Source organism: Peromyscus eremicus, chromosome 15, assembly GCF_949786415.1.
Source record: "Peromyscus eremicus chromosome 15, PerEre_H2_v1, whole genome shotgun sequence".
NCBI lineage: Eukaryota > Metazoa > Chordata > Mammalia > Rodentia > Cricetidae > Peromyscus > Peromyscus eremicus.
The window spans coordinates 62,584,472-62,610,716 of record NC_081431.1 but is presented as its reverse complement, the minus strand read 5'-3'; the positions used below and the strand labels follow the sequence as shown (position 1 = coordinate 62,610,716).

General features: G+C 41.5%; 1 protein-coding gene across 1 annotated transcript in view; it reads left to right on the top strand.

Annotated features, from left to right (window-relative positions):
* The window catches only part of Thsd7b (thrombospondin type 1 domain containing 7B), a 697,290-nt gene that overhangs the window by 486,605 nt on the left and 184,440 nt on the right, over window positions 1–26,245 (top strand). Inside the window, exon 14 of the mRNA XM_059280451.1 lies at window positions 12,584–12,762. Within this exon, the coding sequence (XP_059136434.1) occupies window positions 12,584–12,762 (179 nt within the window). The remainder of the gene's footprint in view (window positions 1–12,583; window positions 12,763–26,245) is intronic.

Below are 26,245 nucleotides of genomic sequence, written 5' to 3'. Positions count from 1 at the left end.
TGACACAGCACAGTCTTGTTTTCTGAGGATGTAGCCTCGATTCCCAAAATACTTCAGGCATTTGTTCCACGTACTCTTCTTACTGGCTAAACACCACCCTTCTGTGCCAAGGCTAGCTCTTGAGGTCTAAATAAGGTACATTCAGTGAACAAAAGAAACAAGTTCCTAATCTCAGTGCCCAGTGGCCAAGAGTCACAGGTCACTTGCTGTCCTTGTCTATCTGAGTGGTCTTGGACCTCTGTTCCAATCACCTTTGCTCCTGGCCCCCAGGAAGAATAAGCAGATGCTATCTGGTGCATCGCTGGTCCCTGTGGTAATGGGAAACCAATGGTCAGTTGTGCTCCAGCCCTGAAGCTTGCTTCCCTTCTGTTCACATTTAACTGGCTGAAGCAGGTAATAGTAAGGTCAAACCCAGCTTTAGGGGCAGGAAGTAGGATATTAGGCTGTATGCTGGATTAGAACCCGAGATAGATGAGGAAGAGCCTGATGAATACCAGATGTGCTCGGAGGTCAGCTTGTAGAGATTGCAAAGGAAACAGGAAGTTTAGGGCACCGAGTGTAGCCCCCCGTGCAGCTTCTCTCAAGCAGTGAGGTGTGATGAGAGGGCGAGAGGACACAGGCCGCAGCCACAGTTCCAAGAATCACTCGGGAATATTGCCTTGTCAACAAACTGTGGGCCGTTCCGTGCTGCTGGGGCCGAGTTTATTAGGTGCCTAGCCATTCAGTCACTTTAATTTTAACAGCACTTATTTGCAGTAATGAGAGAAACTGTGGGTATATGTACAGTCCTAACCGTTCTGATTACTCTGTGTCTAGTGTTCCATTTTCTCCCTAATATCCTCAATATCTTCTAAGAAAAAAAAAAAATGTCTCTTTTCTCTGCCTGGAGGAAATTGGCACAGGGAGTTACTGTCGAAACTCTGTCTATATGAACAACTGGCGATACTGTCTTGATTAAATTGCCTGGATGATTCAATTTAAAAGATCAGTTCCTTATGGTGTTATATTAAATTGACACCCAAGACATTTAGTTATAGCACATTAACCAGACCCAGAAATTAAGTCAAAGCCCTGTGTCTACCACACGAAGTATTTTTCACATGAAAAGTAGGAAATTAAAGCTGGCATCTATTCATGTTGCCTCAAATCATCACAGAATTTGTATCATATGGTCTAAGTTTCCGAAAATATAACCAATTTTTCTTCATTTCTAAGAATTGTTGCTTCTGATAGTAATTAACCTCAATAGTAGCATAATTTCACACCTTACCACTATAGCACTAAAGGGAACATTCGGGAACTGTAGGACCTTTACAAATTTATTATTCACTTTTAAAAGTCATTTGTCTTTGTTTTTACTTTATTGTTTGTGAATTTCATACACGAATGTATTTTATCAAATCCACCTCCTACTCTCTCCCCTCCAACTCTTTCCAGAACCTCACCACCACTTCCCCTCTTTGTTTCATGGCCTATTTCTAACCCACAGAGTCCAGTTGGAGTCACCAGTCCATGCATGAGTATAGGGCTATTCGGTGAGTAGTACAACCTACCCCAAGCCACATCCATGAAGGAAAATGACACTCTCTCCCTTAACCGCTACCAATTGCAAAGAGCACCTGAACTAAGGAGAGGGTCTCACATGTTCTTCCCCCATTTATGTTAGCTTGTTGACAGGCTTGATCTTCTGCCAGTCTTGTGTGGGTGACCACAGCCTCTGTGAGTTCACGTGCTCAACCACCATGTCATGTGTGGATAACATCGTCTCACAGCTGGCCTCCACTACCTCTTGCTCTTCCTGATGGTTAGTTGGAAATTTCAGTCAAGTCTGGGCCCTGGGTTCTTTTCTACTCCTGATGGGAGTTTAAATCTTTAACAGAAAGCTCTTGGTCTAAACATCTGCAAGTAATTAATCTGCACCTAAAGTACACTCATAAATTGAATTACATTTTTAATTAAAGAAAATGATTCTCATATAAATGATTTTCTGGTAGATGCAAAGTATTTAATAAGGATGCTTTGCAATATTTGAGTCTTATGGAATCTAGTAGAACACTGGTCAGTATATTATTTGAACTTTGTGGGGCTTTTTAAAATAGCAGTATTTCCAAAGTTGTGAGCATGGGAGCATGGTCCCCATAACTCATCTGTCATGTGGTGGCATGGGCAGGGAGAGATGCTCCCCCCATCAAGTCTGAGGCAGATGGGAGAGCTGGCCTTGAGATCAGAAAGGCAGGAGAGCTGCCCCTTCCCACCACCAGCTGCAACACTCAGGAGAGCAGGTCCTGAACCTTGCACAGGGAAGCACAATAGAGCCAACCCCATTGGCAGAGGCCTGGGTGAGCCATCCCTGACATTGAGAGCATGGAAGAGCTGTCCCCATTACTCACCTGTCATATGACAGCATGGGCAGGAGACAGATGTCTGCGCTCCCCACTTCCCAATAAATACCTGAGGTAGGTAGGAGAGCTGGAGAGCTAGGCTTGCCCCTCATCTGCTGCAGGACTTGGGATAGTGGCCCCTACGCCATGCGTGGGCAACACAGTAGAGCTGGCTCTGAAGGTGTAGGTATGGAAGATCCTACTCTGAGGACATGAAGCAGGAGGACTGTCCCTGCCCTTCCTTCATCACTGCAAAGGGTGAACTTGCCAAAGCAATGCAGGAGAGCTCACCCTGGTGGTGAGGACAAGGGAATGCTAGCTGTTAGCGCACTGACCAACCCTACCACTACCCAAGCCCAGAACCAGGGTTATGAGTTGGCCCATCCCAATATCCACCCCATCTGTGATCTGCTGGAGCACATGAAGGAATCAGTCCTTCAGACCCAGACCCAAAGCTGCAGGTTTCCCCAACACAGGGCAACAGCAGGATAGCTAAGAAGAGTTCCAGTGAGGGCCCAACATCCATAGCTTAGCAGAAACCAGAGGCCATATCTTTACTTACGTAAAGATATATGGATAAAAGGGTTTACTATGTGACTCACTGTATTACAGTATAGATTCCATGATGAGATTTTTTTTCTTTTTTTTTTTTCCTCTTAAATTTTATTAGGGGGGGCTGCAAAGGCAGAGGGTGGATACACAGGGACTGGAAACGAATGGGATCAAGATGCATGATGTGAAAGACACAAAATATAAATAAAAAGAAAGTTAAAAGAAAAGAAAAAGAAAAAATATAGCAATGTTTCAGATATCATAATAGATTCAGAATGCAATTAGTTACTTTAGTATTTGAAGTACATTATTTTCATTTTTATTAACATGCATTAATTGCACAAAATGATGCAATTCATTATGAATCTCCATATTTTTATAATTTACTTTGGTATCATCCACCCTCCCTACCCTTGTCTTCCCTGGAAGGTCTTTCCTTTTCTTTAAGAGTTCCTTTCTATTTTTCCATTGTTTATTTGTATGTATATTCTGATCCATTTGTTTTCTCTACATTTCTTGAAAGAGAACAGGCAAGGTCCTTACTTTTCTGAGTCTGGTGTATTTTATGTTATGGTTTCCAGCTCTTCCATTTACCTGGGAGTGACATGCACTCTTTCTTCTTGGGTAAATGGTATTCCATGTGTATACAGCACACTTTGTCTGTTTGTCTCTTGGGGGATCACTTAGACTGCTTCCCTATCTTGGTCCTTGGAAATAGTGCTGCCATAAACACGGACATGCAGGTGTTTTTAGGCTGGCTTTTTATTCCTTTGGGTATATGCCTAGGAGTGGTGTGAGTGAATCTTACTTTAGTCTTGTGTGTGGTTTAATTTGAAGGATTGCCATCCTGCTGTGATGTCCAGGTTGCCTGGACTTTTACATTCCCACAACAGTACAAACGCATTCTTCACTAGCATTTCTTTTTTATTGATTCTGACTGGGATGACGTAGAATCTCTAGATATTAGATTTGCAGTTCCACAATGTCAAAAATTCTAAAGATATTTTTAAGTAATTGTAGGTCATGTGTAATTAGTTCAAGAACTCTGTTCAGTCATGTGGCAAATAATTGATTATATTATTCATCCTTTGGTGTTGAATTTTTAAATTTCTGCATACTATTTTATATAAATCCTCTGTTAAGCAAATAGCTGTTAAAAAGCCATCCTATTTTTAAGTCTGTCTATTCATCCCATGTATCTTTTGCTATGCAGAAAGTTTTTAAATTTGGCACAAACCTACTTACTAATTATTGTTATTGTTTTCTGAGTTAGTGGAGTTCTATTCAGAAAATATTTGCATGTTGCAATATCATTGATGCTTACATAACTGAGTAAAAATGCTTTCCTGTTAAATGACAGTATTTTCAAAATATATTTTAATACTTTAAATTTTTCAAAAGAGGAGATTGTCAATTATTTGGACAATTCCAATCATGCCCTGTCTAGCATCTTAGGGACCCAAGCGTGCTGGAACAGTCTTTGAGATCAGACAGCTCCTCTTCATACAGCATTCCACAGTGAAAGCAGAAGCTCTACAGAGCACAGTGTATCCATGCTGGGTCTGAGCAGTGCTTCTGCATCTACCGTACCTGCTCTTCTAAAACGCTTAGCGCCAACGGAAGACAACGGAAATATTGCTCTAACTTCTTTTTAGTTGTCTTTCTAGATGAATAGTAAACATATCTATAACAATTTTTCCCAGTTCTGATGAAAATATTCCTTAAAGAGTCCAGTGTGGTTTTCGCATGGTACATTTTTACTGAGTAAATAAAATAACAAACCTAGAAGTATTAAAATGTGAAATTAAAGCAGCAAATCTTTAAAACAGGGAAATGGGAGTATGATATGATTTTCAACTTGTGATCGTCCCAGATCTTACATTATTTAGCATTTTGAGAACATTTTCCATTTCCTATTTTGATACTTTGAGCACAGAGACGGTGAATACAAAACATGAACTGCCTAATCCGATGTTTGTCGCTGCTGCTTTACAGAGTGAGAACACGTGAATGAATGGATCTGGGTTGTTGTATTAACCTTCATGTCATCAATGTTTTCCTCTTTCACATCCTCCGAAACAAGATCTTTAATGGGAGAAAACGTGTTAGGGAAGGAAGCGAAGCGCACAAGGCAAAAGTCTGGGAAGTGGGTGCCTTAAAGAGACCCTCATATTTAGAACTGTTTGTCCTAATGCACATTAGTGAGGAGGTTTGGGGATTGGTGGCAAAGGTCTAGCCATTCGATTCTGTGTCTCTAGTATGTCATTGAACAATTACCTCTAATATCATCACGTGTGGAGATGGTGATAAAGGATCCTCATCCATACATATCCTCATCCATCATAAGCTGCTTAGCTCACTTGTTATATGTGCCATGTATGTTGTTTAAAAATTGATTGCACGGTGCACAGATAATTCTGTGCTGATTACTTCACATCAAATTTTGTATTTGGGCAGATTAGTGAAATAGAGCTAGCTACAAGCTTTCCCTAGGCCAGTCAGTGGTCCAAGTAACGTGTTCTGATTATGACTTATGGTAGAAAACACAGTTTTGGTAAATTTTCTTTCACAGAAATTGGCTTTAGAAATACAAATGTTGCCAGTGAGGTATTATCTAGAAGGAAACAGCTATTCTGTCATATATTCTATGAAAATTAGTTTTGAAAACATTTGTGTGGTTGCAACTGTTAGCTATTAGAATTCTCATATAGGTTGCCATTGTGATAGTTATATCTCATCATACTTGATTGCCAAAAATCTGTATGCATTAAGTGTGAGGATGAAACTAATCTTTTAAATTATGAGTCAGACATAAGAATATGCAGTTATTGATTGTTTTCACTATGGACTTCCCCTTGGGATATACTCTGGCATGGAAATTTTCTTAAAAAATAAATGTCGCTATTGCTTAGTCTTGCTGGATTTCAAAATTATTTTATGTTCATCGAATTTATAACTTTGACTTTCACGAGGATCCTCTGGGTTTATCTCTTATCATGTGAAGAGTACAAAAACTACTGCTAGAGGCTGGCTGATTAAAGTCCTTCATTGTGCAGCCCAGATGAAGATAATTTAAAGTCTCACTCAATTATAAGGATGTCTAGTTGAAAATGTGCTTTAAAATAGGACCTACATACATACTCAAATATTTAATGCTTATGTGAAATAGTCTGGACATCCATATTTGCATATTTGAAGTCTATATGCCTTGAGAATAAATGCTAATTTCCTATCCTATTCTTTTTGCTTGGTGGCCAATGAAGTTATTTTGTGACTTGCTTTTTATGTAAAATTATATATAGTGTATGTGGCACCTCTTTAACACTTGGTGTAACTTTGACTATGTTGCTAATATCTGGTTGACTATAAAAACTTATTAGAAATAACTACACAATTAAGGATAGTAAACAGCAAAAATTTTTTTACATTCTTTTTTTAATTTATAATTAACTTAATTTCACATATCAGCCACGGATTCCCCCGTCCTCCCTCCTTCCACCCCTCACCCCTCCCACCCAACCTACCCCCGACTCCCACCTCCTCCAAGGCAAGGTCTCCCCTGGGGAGTCAGCCCAGCCGGCAGACTCAGCCAAGGCAGGTCCATTCCCCTCCTCCCTACACCAAAGTTGAACAAAGTGTCTCAGCATAAGCCCCAGGCTCGGAAAAGTCAGCCCATGCACCAAGGACAGGTCCCGGCCCCACTGCCTGGGGGCCTCCCAAACAGTTCAAGCTAATCGAGTCTCCCACTTAACCAGAGGGCCCAGTCCAGTTCCATGGGGGCTCCTCAGCTATTGGTTCACAGTTCATGCATTTCCACTAGTTTGGCTATTTGTCCCTATGCTTTTTCCAATCATGGTCTCAATATCTCTCGCTCATACAATCCCTCCTCTCTCTCACCGATTGGGCTCCTGGAGCTCCACCTGGGGCTTGACTGTGGATCTCTGTATCTGCTTCCATCAGACACTGGATGAGAGTTCTATCATGACTGCCAGGGTGTTCAGCCATCCGATCACCAGAGCAGATCAGCTCAGGCACTCTTTCGACCATTGCCAGTAGTCTACAGTGGAGGTATCTTTGTGGATTTCTGGGGACCTCTCTTTCACATTCTTAATGAAAGCTTTTTTATTCCAACTCCAGAGGAATTTTTCTGTCATCAGGAAAAGTGATATGTGCATTTATTGATAAGTATTGTACAAATACCTTCAAGCCATTCTAATAATATTGTAAGGTAATTACAATCATATGAATAAAATGAGAGAGAAGGAGAAAAATAATGAGAGAAAGACAAAGACAGGAAGACAGAAGGAGAGGGAAAGAGGGAGGTGGGGAGAGAGAGAGAGAGAGAGAGAGAGAGAGAGAGAGAGAGAGAGAGAGAGAGAGAAATGAAGGAAAAAAGGAGGTTATGTGGAGAGAGAGGAGAGGAAGAAAGATCCAAGAGAAGGAGGTATTTGAAGAGCCCAAAGACCTGGAGAAATCAGGTTCAGGTGGGGTTTGAAGAATGTGCTTTCTATAGTAAAGTGAATGCCTTTCCATTTGAATATGAAGAAAGAAGTGAAAGGTTGAGATTGTGGATAGATGATATCATAGGAAATTGAAGGCATCTTTCTGTTGTTTCCAGGATGGGAGAAGTAATTCCTTAAGTGAAAAGCAAATGGAGAAGGTTTGAAAGGTCTGTTGTGAATGTGGTGACTTGAAAGAAAGTGGTCCCCAAAGGGAATGGCACTATTAGGAGATGTGGCATTGTGGGACAAAGTATGTCACTGTGGGGGCAGGCTTAAAGGTCTCTTTTTCTCAAGTTTCCCTCAATATGACAATCAGTTGACTTCCTGTTGCCTGCAAGATGTAGAAGTCTGAGCTCCAGCACCACCTCTGCCTGCATGCCACCATGCTCCCCGCCATGATGGACTGAATCTCTGAACTATAGGCAAGCCCCCTCAATTAAATGTTTTCTTTATTAGAGTTGCCATGGTCATGGTGTCTCTTCACAGCAGTAGTAAACCCTAACTAAGACAGAGGTTGGTACCAGGGATTGGGGTATTATTGTGATAGGCCTGACCATGCTTTTCGTTTGGAGGAATTTGGACTTTGGAACTTTGGGTTATGAAAGCAGTGGAATGCTTTAAGTACTGCTTAATGGGCCAAACTAGTAGAAGCATGGAAGACTGAGGTGCTAAGGGTTATTTGAACTGCTGAAGGCTCACTCAAGAGGTTTCAGAGAAGAATTTTGCCTAGAGATCATTCTTGTGATATTTTGATGAAAAAAGTAACTGCCTTTTGCCTTGTCCTAAGAGTCGGCCTGAGGCAGAAGAAATCTCAAAACAGTCTAGTATAGACTCTGCTGTATGGATATTAGCAGTAAATCTGATGAAGATTTATAATAGAAAGTAGCAAGCTGAGCAAGGTAAATTTTTAAAAGTACATTTTGAGGAGAAAAGGAGCACCAGGAAGTAGAATGGAGCTAATTCCTATGTTCAAGGAGATAAACAGATTTAGAAATGGAATAAAGGGAGTGATGACCTCAGGGCAAGATCTCACCCAGCTAAGTTTCCTTGTGGAAAGGAAAAGTTCAGAGACAGGTGTGGTGGTGCATGCCTTTAATCCCTAGCACTGGGAAGGCAGAGGCAGAGAGATCTCTGAATTTGAGGCCAGCCTGGTCTAAAGAACAAGTTCAAGGACAGCCAAGCTTAGGCAGTAAAAGAAAACAGAAAGCTGGTGAAGATACAATTAAATAAGGAGGCCATGGTCCAGTCCCAGTAAGCAGCAAAATTTAACAGCTTCAGCCATGTGGTTCTGGCTTTACAGTTAAGGATAGAAGAAATAGGTTATAGAAGTTGCCTCCAGGCCTAAGGACAGTCACTGAGGCTAGACATGTGTCATGGGTGTCTCTGAATGGTGGCCTAGTAGAGAGGCCATTGTGTGAAGCTATGAAGTTGCATCCTGGATTGTACTGGAGAACCCAAGATGTTAGAGATCCCAGAATCATGGGATACCTGCTAACAGGGAGTGGGACCAGCCCAAGAGAAAGAAGTATGCAGTCAACAAAGCCAAGTAGAGTTGGAGATGTGGAGAGCGTTTTGACATCAGACATCAGAATCTCTCCCTGGTACACGAGCAGGCTTTTTGGAGCCCACTACCAATGATGGGACACCTTACACAGCCTTGAGGCAGGGGGAGGGGCTTGGACTTGCCTTTACTAAATGTACCTCCCCATGGGAGGCCTTACCTTCTTATAAGAGGGAATGGGAGGGGGGTTGGGAGGGGGAGGCTGGAGGGGCGGGAGGAGGGAAGAGGGTGATCTTTGATTGGTATGTAATTAGTATGCAGAGTTTGGAGTCAGCCCAGCTGGTTTTCAGTCTTTCTTTGGTCCAGCATTTCCTCATTTTGCTCCCTTCCCTGTGTTTTCGAATGGTAATGTATATCCTGTGCCATTATATGTTGGAAGTATGTGAGCTGCTTTTTGATTTTGATTTTTACAGATGATTACAGTGATAAGATTGCCATTTGTCTCAGGAGACTTTGGACTTTTAAACATTGTTGAGACTGTGATAGACTATGGGGACTTTTGAAGTTAGATTGAATGAATTTTTTGCATTATATATATATATATATAAATTATATATATAAATTATATATATATAAATTATATATATAAATTATATATATAGCTATAAGCCTTTGGGAGCCAGGGAGTGGAATGTGGCAGTTTGGAAGAAAATGCCCCACCAAAAGGGAGTAACACTATTAGGAGGAGTGGCCTTGTTAGACAAAGTGTGTCACTGGCTTTGAGGTCGCTTTTTCTCAAGCTTCCCTCAGTGTGATACTCAGTTGATTTCCTATTGCCCTCTCAGCTCCAGCACTACCTCTGCCTGCGTGCTACCATGACAATAACTGACTGCACCTCTGAAACTGTAAGCAAACCCCTCAATTAAATGTTTTCTTAATTAGAGATGCTCTGTCATGGTGTCTCTTCGCTGCAATAGTAAACCCTAACTAAGACAGTGAATGAGAAGAAAACTCAGAATTCCCAGGCTGTTGGAGTACTAGACTAAGACAGAGTACATGATGAAGGGTCCTCAGTACTAAAGTCCAGCACTTTCCTCACTCTGATGGTAGTCCTGTTTTAAGCACAGAGAATGAAGACAGTGGGACTGACCAAAGTCTGAATGCTTCTTCTCTGGCATGGCAGAAAGACTCTGGAAAAAAAAAATGATCGGCGATAATGGAGAGGCTAAAGTCAGCACTAAGGATGCTAGCTTGTTAGGAAAAAACTTATTTTGTATCAGAAAAAGTGTGCCTAGTATTAGAGATGGAAGGCTTTGTGAAGGTAGAATTCAAGATACAGGAGGTGGAAGGAGAGAAGAAATAGCAAGCTAGAGGTGGTTCTCAGCCTGACACTGCGTTAGAGTCACCCTGGAGTCTGTAAAAGCTGCATCTTCCTGGGCTCCACCTTTTGTGATTAAGGCTGACCTGGTCCACGGGGCACCTTGGTCAAATGGAACTGTTCCATAGAACAAGGCCACCGACCTTTGCTTTGAACCTTCATAAGAAAGCTTATTTTGTTTTGCCTTTGTGACGTAAGTTAGTCTTTCCTTAAAGAAGCTACTGGAAAACCATTAGACTTTAAAGAGATGAGCAATGTTGACATTTCATATTTTGAAAAGTACCCTAACTGTCACCATAGAGCTTTTCTCCAGTAACTGATGGAAGCAGATGCAGAGATCCACAGTCAAACACCAGGCAGAGCTCCAGAAATCAGTCAAAGAGAGAGAAAAGGGATTCTATGAGCAAGTGCATCAGGATTATGATGGGGAAACCTGCAGTGACGACCAAACCAAACTAGTGGGAACTCACGAAATTTGGATCAACAGCTGTGGAGGCTGCATGGGACTGGACTAGGCCTTCTGCATAGCAAGACAGTTATGTAACTTGACCTGCTTAAGGCTGCCCCTGGCAGTAGCATCAGAATCCATCCCTGGTGCATGAGCAGGTTTTTGGAGCCCACTACCTATGATGGGATACCTCACACAGCCTTAAGGCAGATGGAGGGGCTTGGATTTGCCTTTATTAAATGTACCTCCCCATGGGAGGCCTTAACTTCTTGTAGGTAGGAATGGGGGGGTGGAAGGGGGAAGTTGGAGGGGCGGGAGGAGGGAAGAGGGTGATCTTTGATTGGTATGTAAAATAAATAAAAAAATTTTCTTTATAAAAAAAAAGACAAGTACCTTATTCTCAGAATGATTGATACATACAAAAAGAGAGCAATTGGGGAAAGAGATAAGTCAAAAAAGTATCAGGCCATTCCAGGAGCCCGATGTGAACTAGGGACCTTCAAAGGACATGTGGCTCAACAGAAATATGTATGATTTTTGACATAAGAATGATGATGATTACTGGCATATCTTCAGAATGATTGAAGGTGATAGTAAATTTTCAGCTTGGATCATCCCTTGGGTGTTGACTACCGTATACCAAATTCCACAGTGACTGTAACTCAAGGCAGCCTTTCTTAAGCCACTGTTTCCATGGGTTAGGAGACTGGACCCTGCTTCCCTGCTCTCTGTTTAAGGGTCTCATGGAGAAGTAAAGCATGGTCCAGGGCTGAACTTTCATCACAGGCTCGGTCAGGGGAAGCTTTTCCTCTGAGCTCCCCTAGGATGTCATCAGAGTCCATCTTCATGGGGACTTATAATTTCCATTTGCATAAAGAGAACAGTCATTCTTTGAAATTTGCATCTGGGGAGTCAAGCACATCCAGGCTCATCTCCATTCTGACTAACTTACATCAGTCTACTGAACTGACACATGAATTATGCCTATAAGTTACCCCCACTGTGGCCATTGAAACCTAATGCTGAGAATGTGGTCCTGTCACAGGCAGAGGCCAGTGAATTCCTAAGAATGTAGATCCAGGTGCTGGAGTCTAGTGACACTGTGAATGCAGAACGTAAGGCTCTCAGAAAACCTCAAGGAGGAGATGAGCAACTCCTATGACAGACATGTGGGCACTGGGGAAGCCAGGTGAGGGCCTGAGTAGCCCAGGAGCTGGTGAGAATTCAGCTGTACTAGGAACTGCCAGAGACAGGAGCAAGAACAACCAAACAAAGCCGGAAGTTCTGAGACTCACGTCACCCCAGTCTGCCCATGGCTCTTCAGTGCTGCATATCCTCTCAGTAGGCAACCGTTCACCGTTTTTCTACTTTCAACGGTGCTGTGATCTTCTCGCTAGCTTTCTTCTACCTTCAAGTTGCAACACTTAGGAGAGAGATCAATGTCTTTATTAGTGAAACCTTGCAGGCAAAGGAAAGACTCACTTGCATGTGCTACCTACTCCAGACGGAGAATCGAAGAATTGGAGGGTAGAGAACACAAGGCTCACTGAGGGGAAGTGATTCCATTGTTTGCACTGAACTTCCCCCATCCTTCTGAGGCTCTTCCTTCCATTCAGAATGAAGTAAAGAGAACGACACAAACTGGATGCAGGTGGAACCGTATTTATCTGTCTCTTCAAACTCTGCTCTCTTTACAAATGGAAATGTGTTGAAAGAACCATGGCAACAGTAATGAGCAATCCAGTCTGTAAGGGTGGAAGCAGAGAATTTGACTAGTGTATCTGATGCTCTCCTGTATTCACTGAAAGCTTTGCCTTTCAGGTTATGTTCAAGAAGAATGTGTCATCCCCTGCCCATTTGACTGCAAGCTGAGTGACTGGTCCAGCTGGGGCTCTTGCAGTTCGTCTTGTGGGATTGGAGTGAGAATTCGATCTAAATGGCTAAAAGAGAAACCTTACAGTGGAGGTCGACCGTGTCCCAAACTGGATCTCAAGAATCAGGTAACGTGAATCAACAAGCATACAAAAAAGATCAAGTCTGCCTGAGTTATTATTTCTGGTTGAAAATAAACTTATTCTCTTACAGAGAGCTTCACAAGGTTGAAAGAGGACCAAGGGCAGACACTGAGATAGCAGAGTAAGAAGTAGAAGCTTGCTCTGGTCTCTCATAATGAGGAAACCAACTTGGTACACTTAGCAATAATTATATTTACAAAATTACATCTAATTGATTTTTAAATAGAAGTATAATCTAGTAATGTAAAATATGTACATACTTAACATTGTTTAAACATAAGTAATAAAATAGAGAGACCATCAATTAATTTAAGATAATATATTTATAATCTAATCTTTAACAACCCAAAGATGATGTTCTAGTTTTCTTTTACCTAAGTCTTTATCCTAATTTTCATTGCTGTCAATCTTGCCGATTCTTCTCCAACTCTCCAAATCTCTTTTGACTATTTTTCTACACGTTTTCCCAGAAGTCATACCTACTTTTACAAGTGACATCCTGATGGATTCCTTTCCATATAGCTGTCTAATAAAATTGTCATACTAAGCAGTCAGACTTGACTAGAGCATATTTCAACTTGTTTCATCCAGTGTCTAAACTTTAGTATAAGAATAATGAAGAACTCAGAGTTCATCCACAGCTGCATACTGTTTAGTAGATTAGCACGGATGATTTTAAAAAATCAATTTAATAGATGACACATAAGATAAAGCCAGTTAAAAGGTCTTTATCATAGGGGTAGAGGAATGTATCTCACATGGCTATGGGAACCTTTCAACAGAATAGTGCCATGGGCTTCTATAGCTAACTCTGTTGTTAACCCCTCTCCTCTTAACCCCATTTTGATTTTGATAATACGTAAGTTGTTAATGGAAGGGAGATAACATTTGGAAGTTCCTAATTTGTTTGGTTAGGATGTATAGTAATGCTCAGACTTAAGCAGCGTACATTACTTCAAGACTAAGATCATGAGTGAGTTATTTCCCCACAGTCTTACTTACAAAAGACAGATTCCTTCCTAGAGGTTACCAATCAACCAAGAATTACCTAAGTTGTAAAATTAGGCAGAGTTAATATGAGTGTCTTGTTTCTTTCTTAATTTCGAAATAATGGCCGTCACACCTTCTCTTAAGATTTAAGCCTTTTCAGGAAAACAAAGCAAAGGATTATGAAATAGCATTAAGATGTGATGAGACCTCATAGGTATAGAAGCTCAATGATGAGAAAAGTGAAATAATAAAGACAAGAAGGAACAACTACAGCAGAAAAAAACCTTACAAATAGAGAAATAAAGGAAGTTTACAGTCAGGGGGGTAACTGTCAGGTGAATACTCTCCATGAACATGCTTTGACCATCTCTGGGGAATTCTCCAAATATTTAAAATGGGGGAAAAAAGGACAAACTACTAAGCACTCATATTTATCATCATATCATCTTCAAAACAGCCAATGAGAGCTGAGCCTTTCTCAAAGCTAGCTTCAACCATTGATTTTAATATTCTGATTTCATAAATGAGGTAGTTGTATGGCAATGGCAGTGCTTCCTCGAGCACACATGTCCAGCCTCTCTCTCAGTGTGGAGGGCTACAGAAACACGTCTATGAAACATAAGAGAAGGAAGTCTGCCTGTCATGACCCAGAGGAAATATGCGTGCTTGCTCACAACACAACACTCATAACCTTGAAAGGCAGCCTGAGCTAGAAATTAAATCCAAGTCCAAGAAGGATTTAGATGAATCTGGTAAGTGAAAATTAAGCAAAGGAGGCCTGTCTTCAGGGGATGTTTCTAAGTTCTGAATTCAAAAAGGCAGTTGTAGCCATTTGGTTTTGTGATGATCAGAAATGAATCCTAGACTTTGATAAGCAGAAACAGAATTTATTATTATAAAGAAATTTCAGGCACCTGGCACACATGTGCAAAGTGAAAAAGTAGCCCCAACTGACCACTTCTTATATTCTTAAACTTTATTTTTATTGCAAATTGACAATTGATAGTTGTATATGTTAATGGGATGAAATGATGTTATATCTTATGAATACAATGTGAAGTGATTAAATCTGTATTATAGACATCACTCGTTTCAACCTTTTTGTGGTGAGAACATTTGCAATTTTCTCAGCAGCTTTGAGATGTGCACTATGCTTTTATTAACTGCATTAACCATACTGTGGCAGATTTCAGTTAAAGAATATGAGTCCTCAGGTAATCTGTGACCACTGCCCCTTCCCCCAGCTTCCCCTCTCCATTAACCATCACTCCGCTCTCTGTTGAGTCTGATTGCTTTACAACCCAAACCTAAGTGAGAACATGCACTATGTGTCTTTTTTGCTTTGCATATTTTAAAATTTTGGGTCTGAGACAATAAGATCGTACTCTGCAGCCCTTGCTGCCCTGGAATCTCTGTGTAGCTCAGATTGGCCTTGAACTTGATGCAATTCCCCTGCTTCATCCTTCCAAGTCTTGGGATTATAGGTGTGAGCAACCGTGCACAGCCAGGGTCTGTTGTTCTGTGTCCAGTTTATTCCACTCAACACAGTGTTCTCAAGATCCAGCCGCAGTTTCACCATTGGCCACATTTCTGTCCTTTTAAGGCCAGACAGCTACCATTTTGTCTGCGTAGCACATGTTCTTTCCGTCCTTTCTCGTCACTGCCGTTCACTTAGGCTGATGGTGTAACTCGGCAACCATGAACATTGCTGCAATACACATGGAAGTGCAGACGTCACTTTAACTTACCAATTTCAGCTTGTCGTGGTAAAGACTAGCCATAGCACTGCAGAATCATGTTCTATACTTCAGTTTATGAGGAACCTCCAAATACGTTTTTATGACAGCTGTTCTATTTTACAGCCCCACACAAAAAACATACAATAGATCTATTTTATCCACATACTTTGCATCTTAACATGATGTTAATTGATCAATTTCTTTCTTTCATTCATTCACAAGTCTGTGAATGACCAAGGAAACTCCAGTTGGGCAAAGTAAGGTGTTTAAAAGAAATTCTCCTAGGAATAATTCTGTCTCTAAAGCAAGACCAGTGATCCCTGTCGCTTCGTTTGTGGGAAGTTATCTGTGCTGACATCATTATATGTTTGCCCTGGCCTGTAGTGGAGTCTTCTACACGTGTGTGCTTGCATGGGCGTGTGTGTGTGTATGTGTGTGTGTGTGTGTGTGTGTGTGTGTGTGTGTGTATTGTGTGTGTGTATGTGTATGCATGTGTATGTGTGTCTCTGTGTGAATGTATGTGCGCATGTGTGTGTGTGTGTGTGTGTGTGTGTGTGTGCACATGTCTGTGTATCTTGGGCTGCATATAGAGTTTGGTGGAATTCATACTTTCACAGTTCATCTAACAAAAATGTAGACTGTCAGAGATTCTCATTGTTTAGAAAATAGTGCCAGCTTTACTGTTTCTGTCAGAAATAACCAAATTACAGAAGCAAGCAAGGCATAGTTCTTTAGTGCCGTGACAGGAGGAAAATGCATTGTGTGTCACATCGAATCTAGTACACTGTTCATAAGAACATTGAACTACGTGGGTATATTTCTGGGTAAATATGAGTGCACTGACATTCATTCTTCCTCTTTGGTTTGGGCGTGGGGTGTATTTTAGTTTTTTTGGGTTTTTTTGTGGAAAATATTCCATCCTCTGGTGCACGGTCTTGTGGGTTGTCAACTTACAGTCATCAGAGGCCTGAGTGAGAAGCAGCCTTCCCCGTGGATGAGAGGGTGCCTCCATCAAAATCGGCAAACACATTAGAATGGTCTCTTCTGTACAAATCGTTATTTGCATTCTCAAAAGCACAAGTCCTTCTAGAAGAAAGAAATAATCTCCAAATTGGTTCCCAAAGGGTCTTTCAAAATTGCCCTGAAAAACTTTGACATTTAGATCCCACTGAGGACTGGGCCAATGATATAAATGGAAAGGTTGGCATTATGTACACAACACCTATAAACCGCTCTGACTCCTTCAGTGAAATCAATATTTATAATCTCTCATAAAAGCCTCCCTTTTAAACCAAAACCTATGCACCCGCCAGCTCTTGCTCTAGATGCTGGCCGCCAGTGACAGCCATCCTTGAGCAGCTTCTGCTAAGTGTGTTTGTGATGCTAAATAGCTCGCAGTGCAGCTGTCCCTGAGCTCTTGGCATAAACGCCTTCTACACAGTTTATTGGATTATCAGGTCAGCTGGCTGACGCCCTTGACTCTGTTGTGCATAATAAAATACACAGTATATTTTAATTTTTACAGTCTAAGTGTGTTGAATGGATTTAAATGCACTTGCACTGTGTATTTTGCTATTTTTTTCTCTTGAAATGATGCTATTAGCAGATTAAATATGAGGGCCATAAAGCCCCACTGGACTTACATTTCCTTTTAAAAGTTCTTTAGATGATTGAAGTCAGGGGCACTTTAGAAAAATCACGTTTTGTTTATATGTCAAAGGCATTGTATTCACAGTTTGAATCCAAGTCTTGTAAGAGATTCATTACCTATACATTTTCAAGATATACTCTACCTAAACACTTTTTGAAGGACTTCAATGCCTCCAACTTACTTAGAGGATATGAATTAAATATGTGTGTTCTTTAGAAATGATTGCTATTTTAAAGGTATGTCTCCTCCCCAGTGAAAGGTGACCTAAATTTGCAAATGAGAACAATGCATTTTATTTTTCAAACCAGGGCAATCATGTGTTTAAGCACACTTTCTTTCTAATGATATGTAAATGAATTTTACCATGAACCAGTGTTCCTTATAAGACTCGAGGCTGAGCAAAGGGTTCTGTGTGAACTGGCTTGGTCTCAATCTGTGCTACTTCATTATATTAGCAGTGTGTTTACAAGCCCACTTCAGTTAACTGTCATTCTCTTTGTATTATTTTTTTTGACCCAGAAAAAGATGACTACACTTATGATTTAATTGATTTAGCCGATTTGAGTATCCTCATGCAGTCCCTGATCTAAACCAAATCATTCCTGGCTGCTCAACTTGGACTCAGTGCTTTGACAAGAGCCCCAGACTGAAGTGGAGGAAGAAGTCTTTTCCTCAGAGTTAAGGGGAAGATCACCCAAACTGACCCCTGATTACACATTCAGTGGACTCCTCCAGTGGGAGAGGGTACTTGGTGGTTGTACCTTTCATAAGAACTGGAGTTCAGTGAGAACATCGTGTGGCAGGAATGAACCGCTGCAGAGGGGTTTCATCTTTCTGTGTTTGGAAGGACATGGCAGGCTTGGAAACTTCTAGCATGCTTCCTTTGTCTCTCACATAGGAGCTATCCCAAAGCCCAGGCCCCCTTCACTCCACCTGTGGACATTGTAAAACAGCCTCTGTGATGGGCTGTTTTAACTTTGTAACCTTTATGCCCGTCTGCCAGAACAGCTGTGGACTTTGAGGGTATGGCATTGCCCTAATTGAGCTCACAGGAAAAGCTGTTTTTCTCTGTTGCCATCTCCAACAAATGTTTTTCTTCTCAAGAGATTCCTTCTCTCAACACTTGTGCCTACCCATACCGTACTCTTCATTGTCCTGAAGCTGTTCCCCTCTGGCTTGTGAGCATCTTTGAAACTTCATCTTTATTAAGAACCTCTGGACCCACTTATGAGTAAACAGTGTGCTCATACCTGTTGTCCACTCATCCTGTGCTTTATGATTGTTATTACTGTTGCTATTATTCTAATACGATGTATTGCTATTCTGTATGTACTTGAATTCACTTTTTGCTATGACTCAGAGTGTTAACTACATACTTCTAGAAATGTCCCAATGGTATAGTGCCACGGACTGGCCCAGTCAGGAAGGCAAGGATTCGGCGACTGACAGACAGACAACACACTCAGAAGTGGTTTGAATCTGCTGCAATTTTACTTCTGCAAATCAGTAGTTTATATACAGAAAAGAAAACTATCAAGTCATACAAGGAGCAACAAGGGCTTGGCAGTAATTCAATTACATCATCTTTAAAAAACAGCAAGCACACAATTATTAATCGGTGCTAGACATATCCCTTCACCCACAAGAACTTTATGACCCAAAGAGCAGTCTGTGTTTTTTAAACTTAGTACAGTTCCTATACTTGTGAAGGCTTCTTTGTGGTTGTGGCTGTGTTCTTCATCTTTATCTCAGCCGCTCTCTAGTTTGTTATGCACTTCTACTTTTCTGGTTCTCATGACCCACTTAGCCAATTTGGATGCTACAGATCCTCCCAAAGTCTTTCTTCAGTTCTTTACCATATAACTCTTTAATATAAAACCTTTTTACCTGCTGGAATATGGACTCTTGTACTTTTACTCCTGTAAGGGGAAGGGGTTCTGTTGTAGTCCTTAAGTTTCCCATGCTGAACTTCCTCAACAGAGGGGCCCACCATCTGCCTCCTATGAGATAACATTTTCTGCCATAAATCACTTTAGTTGGGATTCCTAAAGGATTCCTAGTGGGTGAGTGTTCATTCCCTAGAAGTGCCTGAACTATTATACTTTCTATTATCTAGTGGCTTGGGGTCTTAAAGGAATAGCTCATTCTGCTATATCTAAATAAGGTCCATGTCCAGCTTCCCCTTTCCTCCATAGTTCACAACCCAAGCATTTATTAATTTTGGCTGTGTTTTATAGATTAATTAGAACATTATCAGAAAAGCAGTTATACAGAACCCATAGCCCAAGAAGCGCATGATCCGTGAAGCACGTCTCCTTCAAGAAGGAGGCATAACACGGGCACTCTGCCAGGGACCTCCAGGGAGCTTAGTCTCGTGGGACACGTATCTCCCGTCCGCTATTATTGACATAATTGTTCATGTCACACGGACGACACTGGAGTTGGTGTGGCAGTATAGTCCCTAAATAGTGCTTTTGTGGTACTGTAAACTTGGAAAGTGTGGTAATTTTGTGAGGTTTGCTTTTATAACTCCTCCATTGTCCTCTCAAGCATCACATTATCCCTATCCCTTAACTCCAAACCCCACTGAAATATTAGATAACAACAACTTTGGTATGAATGTCACATCATCTGTTTTCAATTTTGTGGTACTATTTTTCTTAACCAGATATGAAGGAGAAGTTCTTGAGTACTTTCTGGAAAAATATTGACAGAATCTGCTTTTCTGTCTTTCCCAAGTCTGTCATTTAAGTTATAAATATGGAATGAGATGCTCCTCCACTTTTAGTCCTTGAAAGCATATGGATCTGAACTGCACTGAAACTATGGTTTGTTATTTGGAGATGAGTGTCAGAACATTGCACACAAACTGGTCGGGCTGTGCTACTTTCTTAATCTAAAGAGAAAGGCTGTGTTTAAGACATATTTGAAAGTAGATTTGAAATGGCATACTGATTCTCTAGTTCTTCCACTGATATTATTTTCAGATTTTTTCCCTGAAGGTAAATTTCTAGTCCTGTATAGGTCCCCACAGAACAGCATTTAGAGAGAGATGACTTGGTTTTGAGTCAAGGTAAGTTGTTTCTCTGGGAAGCCTATATACTGTCTCCTGAAACCCAGAGTCGATTATTTCATAACTGTTATTGATCATGAGCACAAGAGAACACCAAGGTTGAGGGATCACCATAGCAACTGTGTCCCAGGACCCTGCCCTCCACGCTGTGACTCAGGACACTGCAGAGGATCCAGGAATGGGAATTTGATAAAAATGTTTCTGTGTGCTGATTCTTCTGGTCAGGAAGTTTGTGAATCCTGCCACCATGGAGATGTTTGCTCCCCGAAGCTGGAATTGGTGTAAAATTAAGCCCTAAAAAGAACAGCTTGATCGCTGACTTGGCTTTTCCTGCCTAGAACAAGGAATCACTTGCTTCCTTAGTTCCACATTCAGAGCAAATCATCCAAACCTTTCCATCTCATGGAAGAGATTAAATTGTAAAAGAATGTGATCATCACCTGCCCAATGTCAGCTTCTGGGGCATTTAAAATGTTAAGACACAGTCAGATTTGGGTTCAAGTTGAAACTTTCTGAGTCTCGGTTTCATAATTTCTCAGATAGCTAGCTGACAAAAATAAATATTCATTTTCTGTCTTACTGCTTGACACACAATCACGCACACACATGTGTACATATGCACATGCCATAGCATACTTGTGGAGGGCAGAGGACAACTGAGGGGCCCTTTCTTTGATTCTACCATGTGGGTTCCTGGGCTTGAACCCGGGTCCTCAAGCTTGTCAGCAGAGACTTTTAATTAAAGAAGCCATCTCACCCCCTGGCACATAATAAATGTGTAATAAATCATTTCTCTCACTCTGCCTTTCAGAGCTCATCTGCTCAAGCTGCACTTCCTTTCACACCCAGCTACAGGGACATTTGGAGTCATACATGTCAGTTGTAAGGACTCTGCTCAGACGTTCAGTAAAAACCTCTGGCTGTGTGGGAAGTTGTTTCCCTCCCCTTCAACACACACTATTTGGCGCTAAAACTTCTGTTAGTGGAAGAAAAAAAATATGGCTTTTATTGCAGTTAAATCTAGTTTTGTGGACTTAGAAGAGTTTGGTTCATTTGAAATGTTTTGGAGGATTCACAGCAGATGAAGAGGCAGGAACATAAGCCTATGAATTTTCACGAAGCACACCTTGTTCGTTCAAGCACTATCCAGGGGTAGAAATAACCATTGACTAATGAAAATGTCACCTTAGCCCTTCACAACCCCCTCTCCTGCTAGATTTGATGGCTAGTTTTCAGGATGGTAGTGCTGTCATCTTACAGTCTAAAAACAACTTCTATGAATGGAAGCTGCCATGTGTCTCTTTTCTCTAACATGTTTGGGAGAGTCATTCAGGTCGTGTGATGAAGCAATCTCTGCTCCTTCACATTTCGTGTTCTTACTTCAGCATATATACCTACTTACATCAGACAGTATTCATCACTGTATTATACATAGCATATTTTATCATTTCCTTGTTCATAGACAATTGGCTTGGTTGCAGTTTGCTATTATTACAGATGATACTGCCATGGCCGTTGCTGTATGGATGTTTTGGTACACACATAGCTACTAAAGAACAGCCTTCCTGGCTGTAGAATTTCATGCAGTCAACTTTGGGGATAGCTCACATTTCAGCCTCTAAGCTATCACAGGTCTTCCCAGGTACAGAGAGTATCTAATTCTATACATTGACTTAAAGTAGACCCCTGTCTGCCATAGAGGTGCCTCTGTCCTTGGGTGCAGCAACTGTTCATCTCCTCATCCCTCCGAGACCCCTATGTCCCTCCACAAGCAGAGGAATAGCATGAGCATCCCCTCCATGCTCACTCAGTCCTTCTTCCTCCCAAACAGCTGTCCCCTTCCCTCTTTCTCTAATCTCCTGCTCTGTCCTGCATTCTGTTATAGACAAAGCAACTTCATCAACTTTCTGCACCACAAATCCATTGTGGATATTGCTCTGTGTAAATAAAATGGCCAGTCGCAAGGCAGGAAGTATAGGTGGGACAAGCAGAGAAGAGAATTCTGGGAACAGGAAGGCTGAGGCAGAGAGACGCTGCCAGCCTCTGCCATGAAAAGCAAGATGTAAGGTACTGGTAAGCCACAAGCCATGTGGCAACTTATTATAGATTAATAGAAATGGGTTAGTTTAAGATATAAGAACTAGATAACAAAGAGCCTGCTGCGGCCATACAATTTGTAAGCAATCTAAGTCTCTATGTGTTTACTCGGCTGGGTCTGAGCAGCTGCGGGACTGCCTAATGAGAGAGATTTCTCCTGACCATGGGCCAGGCAGGACCAAAAAAACTCCAGCTACACAAATCCGACTAAATTTAAATATATCTCAGTGGCTTTTATTACCTTTATATGAAGTGTGGACTGTATGATATGTTTTCTCAGACTTCCTGTGATCTGACCCCAACTCTGTTTACCAGCATGAAGTGGCATGCTCAGATAGCAAGGCTGTCATGCTGGAGGAGCTTCTAGATGGTAGATTACTGTGTTCCAGCTGTCGGTCAGCCCTCAGCTGGGCTTTCTCAGAAGGTGTGAGATTCATTCTCAGGCTGATCAGATAAATCAACTGGCTGATGCAAATGCAGTATCTTCTTAGAGGGATTCTCTTTCCGTTGACTTTTCCACAACCAGACACTGCTTAATGACATTAGGTGTTTGGGTCTCTTCTATTGCCCTTTCTCTAGGAAAGACCTATCAAATTTATTACATTTGCATTAAAATTCTGCTCCACTGTCATTTAAATATAGATTGTTTAAGACAGAATAGAGTTGTTGTCTTATTATCACAAGAGAAATTTCTTTTGCTCAGTTGACAAGGAAGAGACATGGTGTTTATTAGTAATGCTGGAAACAGGTACAAAGCTCATTATAATGTATGCTGCCAAAGGATTTCTCCAACAGCACACATATCCAAAGCCCATCTTTTACTCTGAAACAGAACAATCTTGTCATTCATAGAATGAAGGCGAATTAATTTGAGCAGTGCCATTAGGAAACTGTGGATTGACCTGCCTCACAGATACATCGTATACAAACTGGAGACCAGGAGAGGAGGGGGCAGTATGGCATGAATTAGTGCAGAAACCCTGACACAGAGTGAAATTGCTGTCATTTTCTCTGCTTTCAGGGGAAGAACATAGCAACTCTCCTGGACTTACAGTTAGCTCATTTTTAATATATATATATATTTAATATATATATATAAATTTATATGTATGTAAAATATATATGCTGTTATATTTAGAAATGGAACTGGAATTCAACTTATTCCTGTTCCCTCTTTGTCCATCTATTTTATGCAACTTCAACTCACCCATCTCCTGTCTCTTTTTCCATTAACTTTTTTCTTGTTGTTTCTTTTTCTTCCATGTTATGTCATCATCACCATTGATGTTACCACCACTACCACCACCACCACCACCACCACCACAACCACCACAACCACCACTACCACCAAAACCACCACCACCACCACCACCACCACCACCACTACAACCACCACTACCACCACCACAACCACCACCACCACCACTACCACCACCACAACCACCACCACTACAACCACTGCAACCACTACAACAACCACCACAACCACCACCACTAGTTAAAGCCAGCAGTCAGGTTCTCTGAGGCCAGATTCTCCCAGAAGCAATGCCAGAGACAACATTCAAGAACAAGAATTTTATTTCTCAAATGCTTAGGGAACACCATTAAGGAAATGAAAGTATTGGCAGAGGGGAAGAAGCCAATAAGGTCCATTATTGAGCCAGGTACCATGGTGCCAACAACTCTGCCAGCACCTTGTGGAGGCTTAACGTAACGGCACACATCTCAGACTCACCACACCTGATGGGTCTGTGAGCTTGCAAATTCCATGATTACCTATTTGAGCGAAAGCCAAGTCAGTCCACTCCATGCTGAAAGTAAGCAGCCTTTCTCTGGCCAGGACAAAGCCCTTAAGCACAGGAATGCAGCTGCTGGCTGTTGGAATGTTGACCAGAGCACAGTGAAAGCTTGCTGGTCAGATTATCACTATGTGACAAGAACAGAAACACTGAAGGGACTCAGCTCGTTTCTTAATTGGGGATAATGACTTGTCTGTGCTGTGTCAAAGTACACGTGAGCCTCTTTTCCACCAAGAGTAGGCTTCACTGTGGCTGACTTGGAATACGGTAGTGTCATGGCCATTGGCTGCTTAATTGCATGCAGTCATCCTAATGCTGAGTCTCTGTCCTTGGTGAGTACTAGATCTGGGAAAGAGAAAGGAATAAATCTGGATGCAGAGACCAAATTATACCCAGTTCTTGGGACAGAAAGGACATTCAAAGTCCTTGGAACTACCTGTCACATACCCTTCCTTTCATTCATGGGCTTTAGTATATATATATATATATATATATATATATATATATATATATATATATATATATATATATATATATATATGTTTTCTATCTTTGCTACCAAGTACGGCTTTGTTCACTTATAAATAGGTGTAAGTGTGAGGCGGGATTGCTTGTGAGACACTCAGTGTTCCTCCTATGTGAAAAAGAAATTATCTGGATAAAACGAACCCCCCAGGAGGACTGGCTAGGAACAGTAAACAGCTCAAGTGGTCAAGAAACCTCAAAACATCAACTGCTGGCCTCTCCATCAGGGCTTCACATGAGATTTTCTTGAGTGTGCATCCCACCCTGCCCCCCAGACCAATTAAATCAGAATTTCTGGTGATAGGATCCAACTGTCGATATTGGTTTAATCTCCAGTGAATCTAATGTGCAGCCAAGGCTAAGAACCCCTGTCTAAGGCAAACCTATCATCTTGTAAATGAGGTATCCAGGGCTCACAGAAGCTGCTTGACATCTAATTACCAACTGGAATAGGGGTCCTGACTTCCAGCCAGTTGCCCTTCCCTTCTTGAACATCCCTTCTATCTAAATGAACTCGGATGCTCATTGAACACCAAGTGAAACACCACACCCACAGTCTCTCACAGGCAAACAAGCAAGGAGCGTCCTGACTTCATCCTTCAGTACTTCAGTCTGACCTTGATTCTGCTTGAGCCACCAACACTGAGTGGCCTGTACCACAAACAAGAATCATTGGGCGAAGTGTTTTACTGACCTGAATGCTGTTTCCTAACAGCTGTCTGATCCCCAGCTAGGAAAGGAGCATACCTGGCTAGTTATATACCACTCCATATGTATAGAAAGGTAAATATGCCTTATCTAATGACCTCATGGTGTTGGTTGCAAAATGGAGATGGAAAATTAAGTGATTTGTTATTGAAATACTAATGTTAGGGAAAAAAAATCAATGGAATAGTGGTCAGCACATTCTCCTTTGCAGCTTTTACAAATATTGCGTGTACAAGCTCAGGCTGTGTAATTAGGGATGTTAGAAACAGCCAGGTGGAAGTATTGTGGAGGTGAGCAAAATGATGACGGAGGTGTGTCATGTACGCTCTCACTCAGCTCCAACCCAAATCATCTTCCAAAGAGAAAATGCTTGCTGTAGCTATAGTTTGGAAGGGCCCTGTCTATGGTTGATAGTGTCTGTTATTTTCTGATGTGGGGGGAGAGGGGCGGGTTTGGAGGGAGGAGATTATGTGATGCCAAGAAGAGGTAGAGCAAGAGCACACACATCATAGGTGGGAAATAAAAGAGAAATGGAAGGGACGGCACACTATAAACCCTTTCAAGGGCACAAGCTAATTCCCTTCACCCTGTGTCCCACTAAGCCCCATCTCTTTAAGGGTATGACACTTCCCAGCAGTGCCAGGATAGGGACCACAGGAGTTTTGGGGGATGTCTAAGATAACAGACTACAGTAATGTGAATGAGAACTATTGGTAGTAGTAACTTTCTGATGGGTGCTAGTAGTTTTCCAAAGGAGAATTCCAGTAATGAAAAGGTTTGGAAGGAAACTTGCTGTGTGTTTGTGCCGTTATTGACACATTATTTCAGTGGTTCAGTGACTGGCCACAGGAGCAGAAAGCACATTGAGAGACAACCCAGAAGTCCA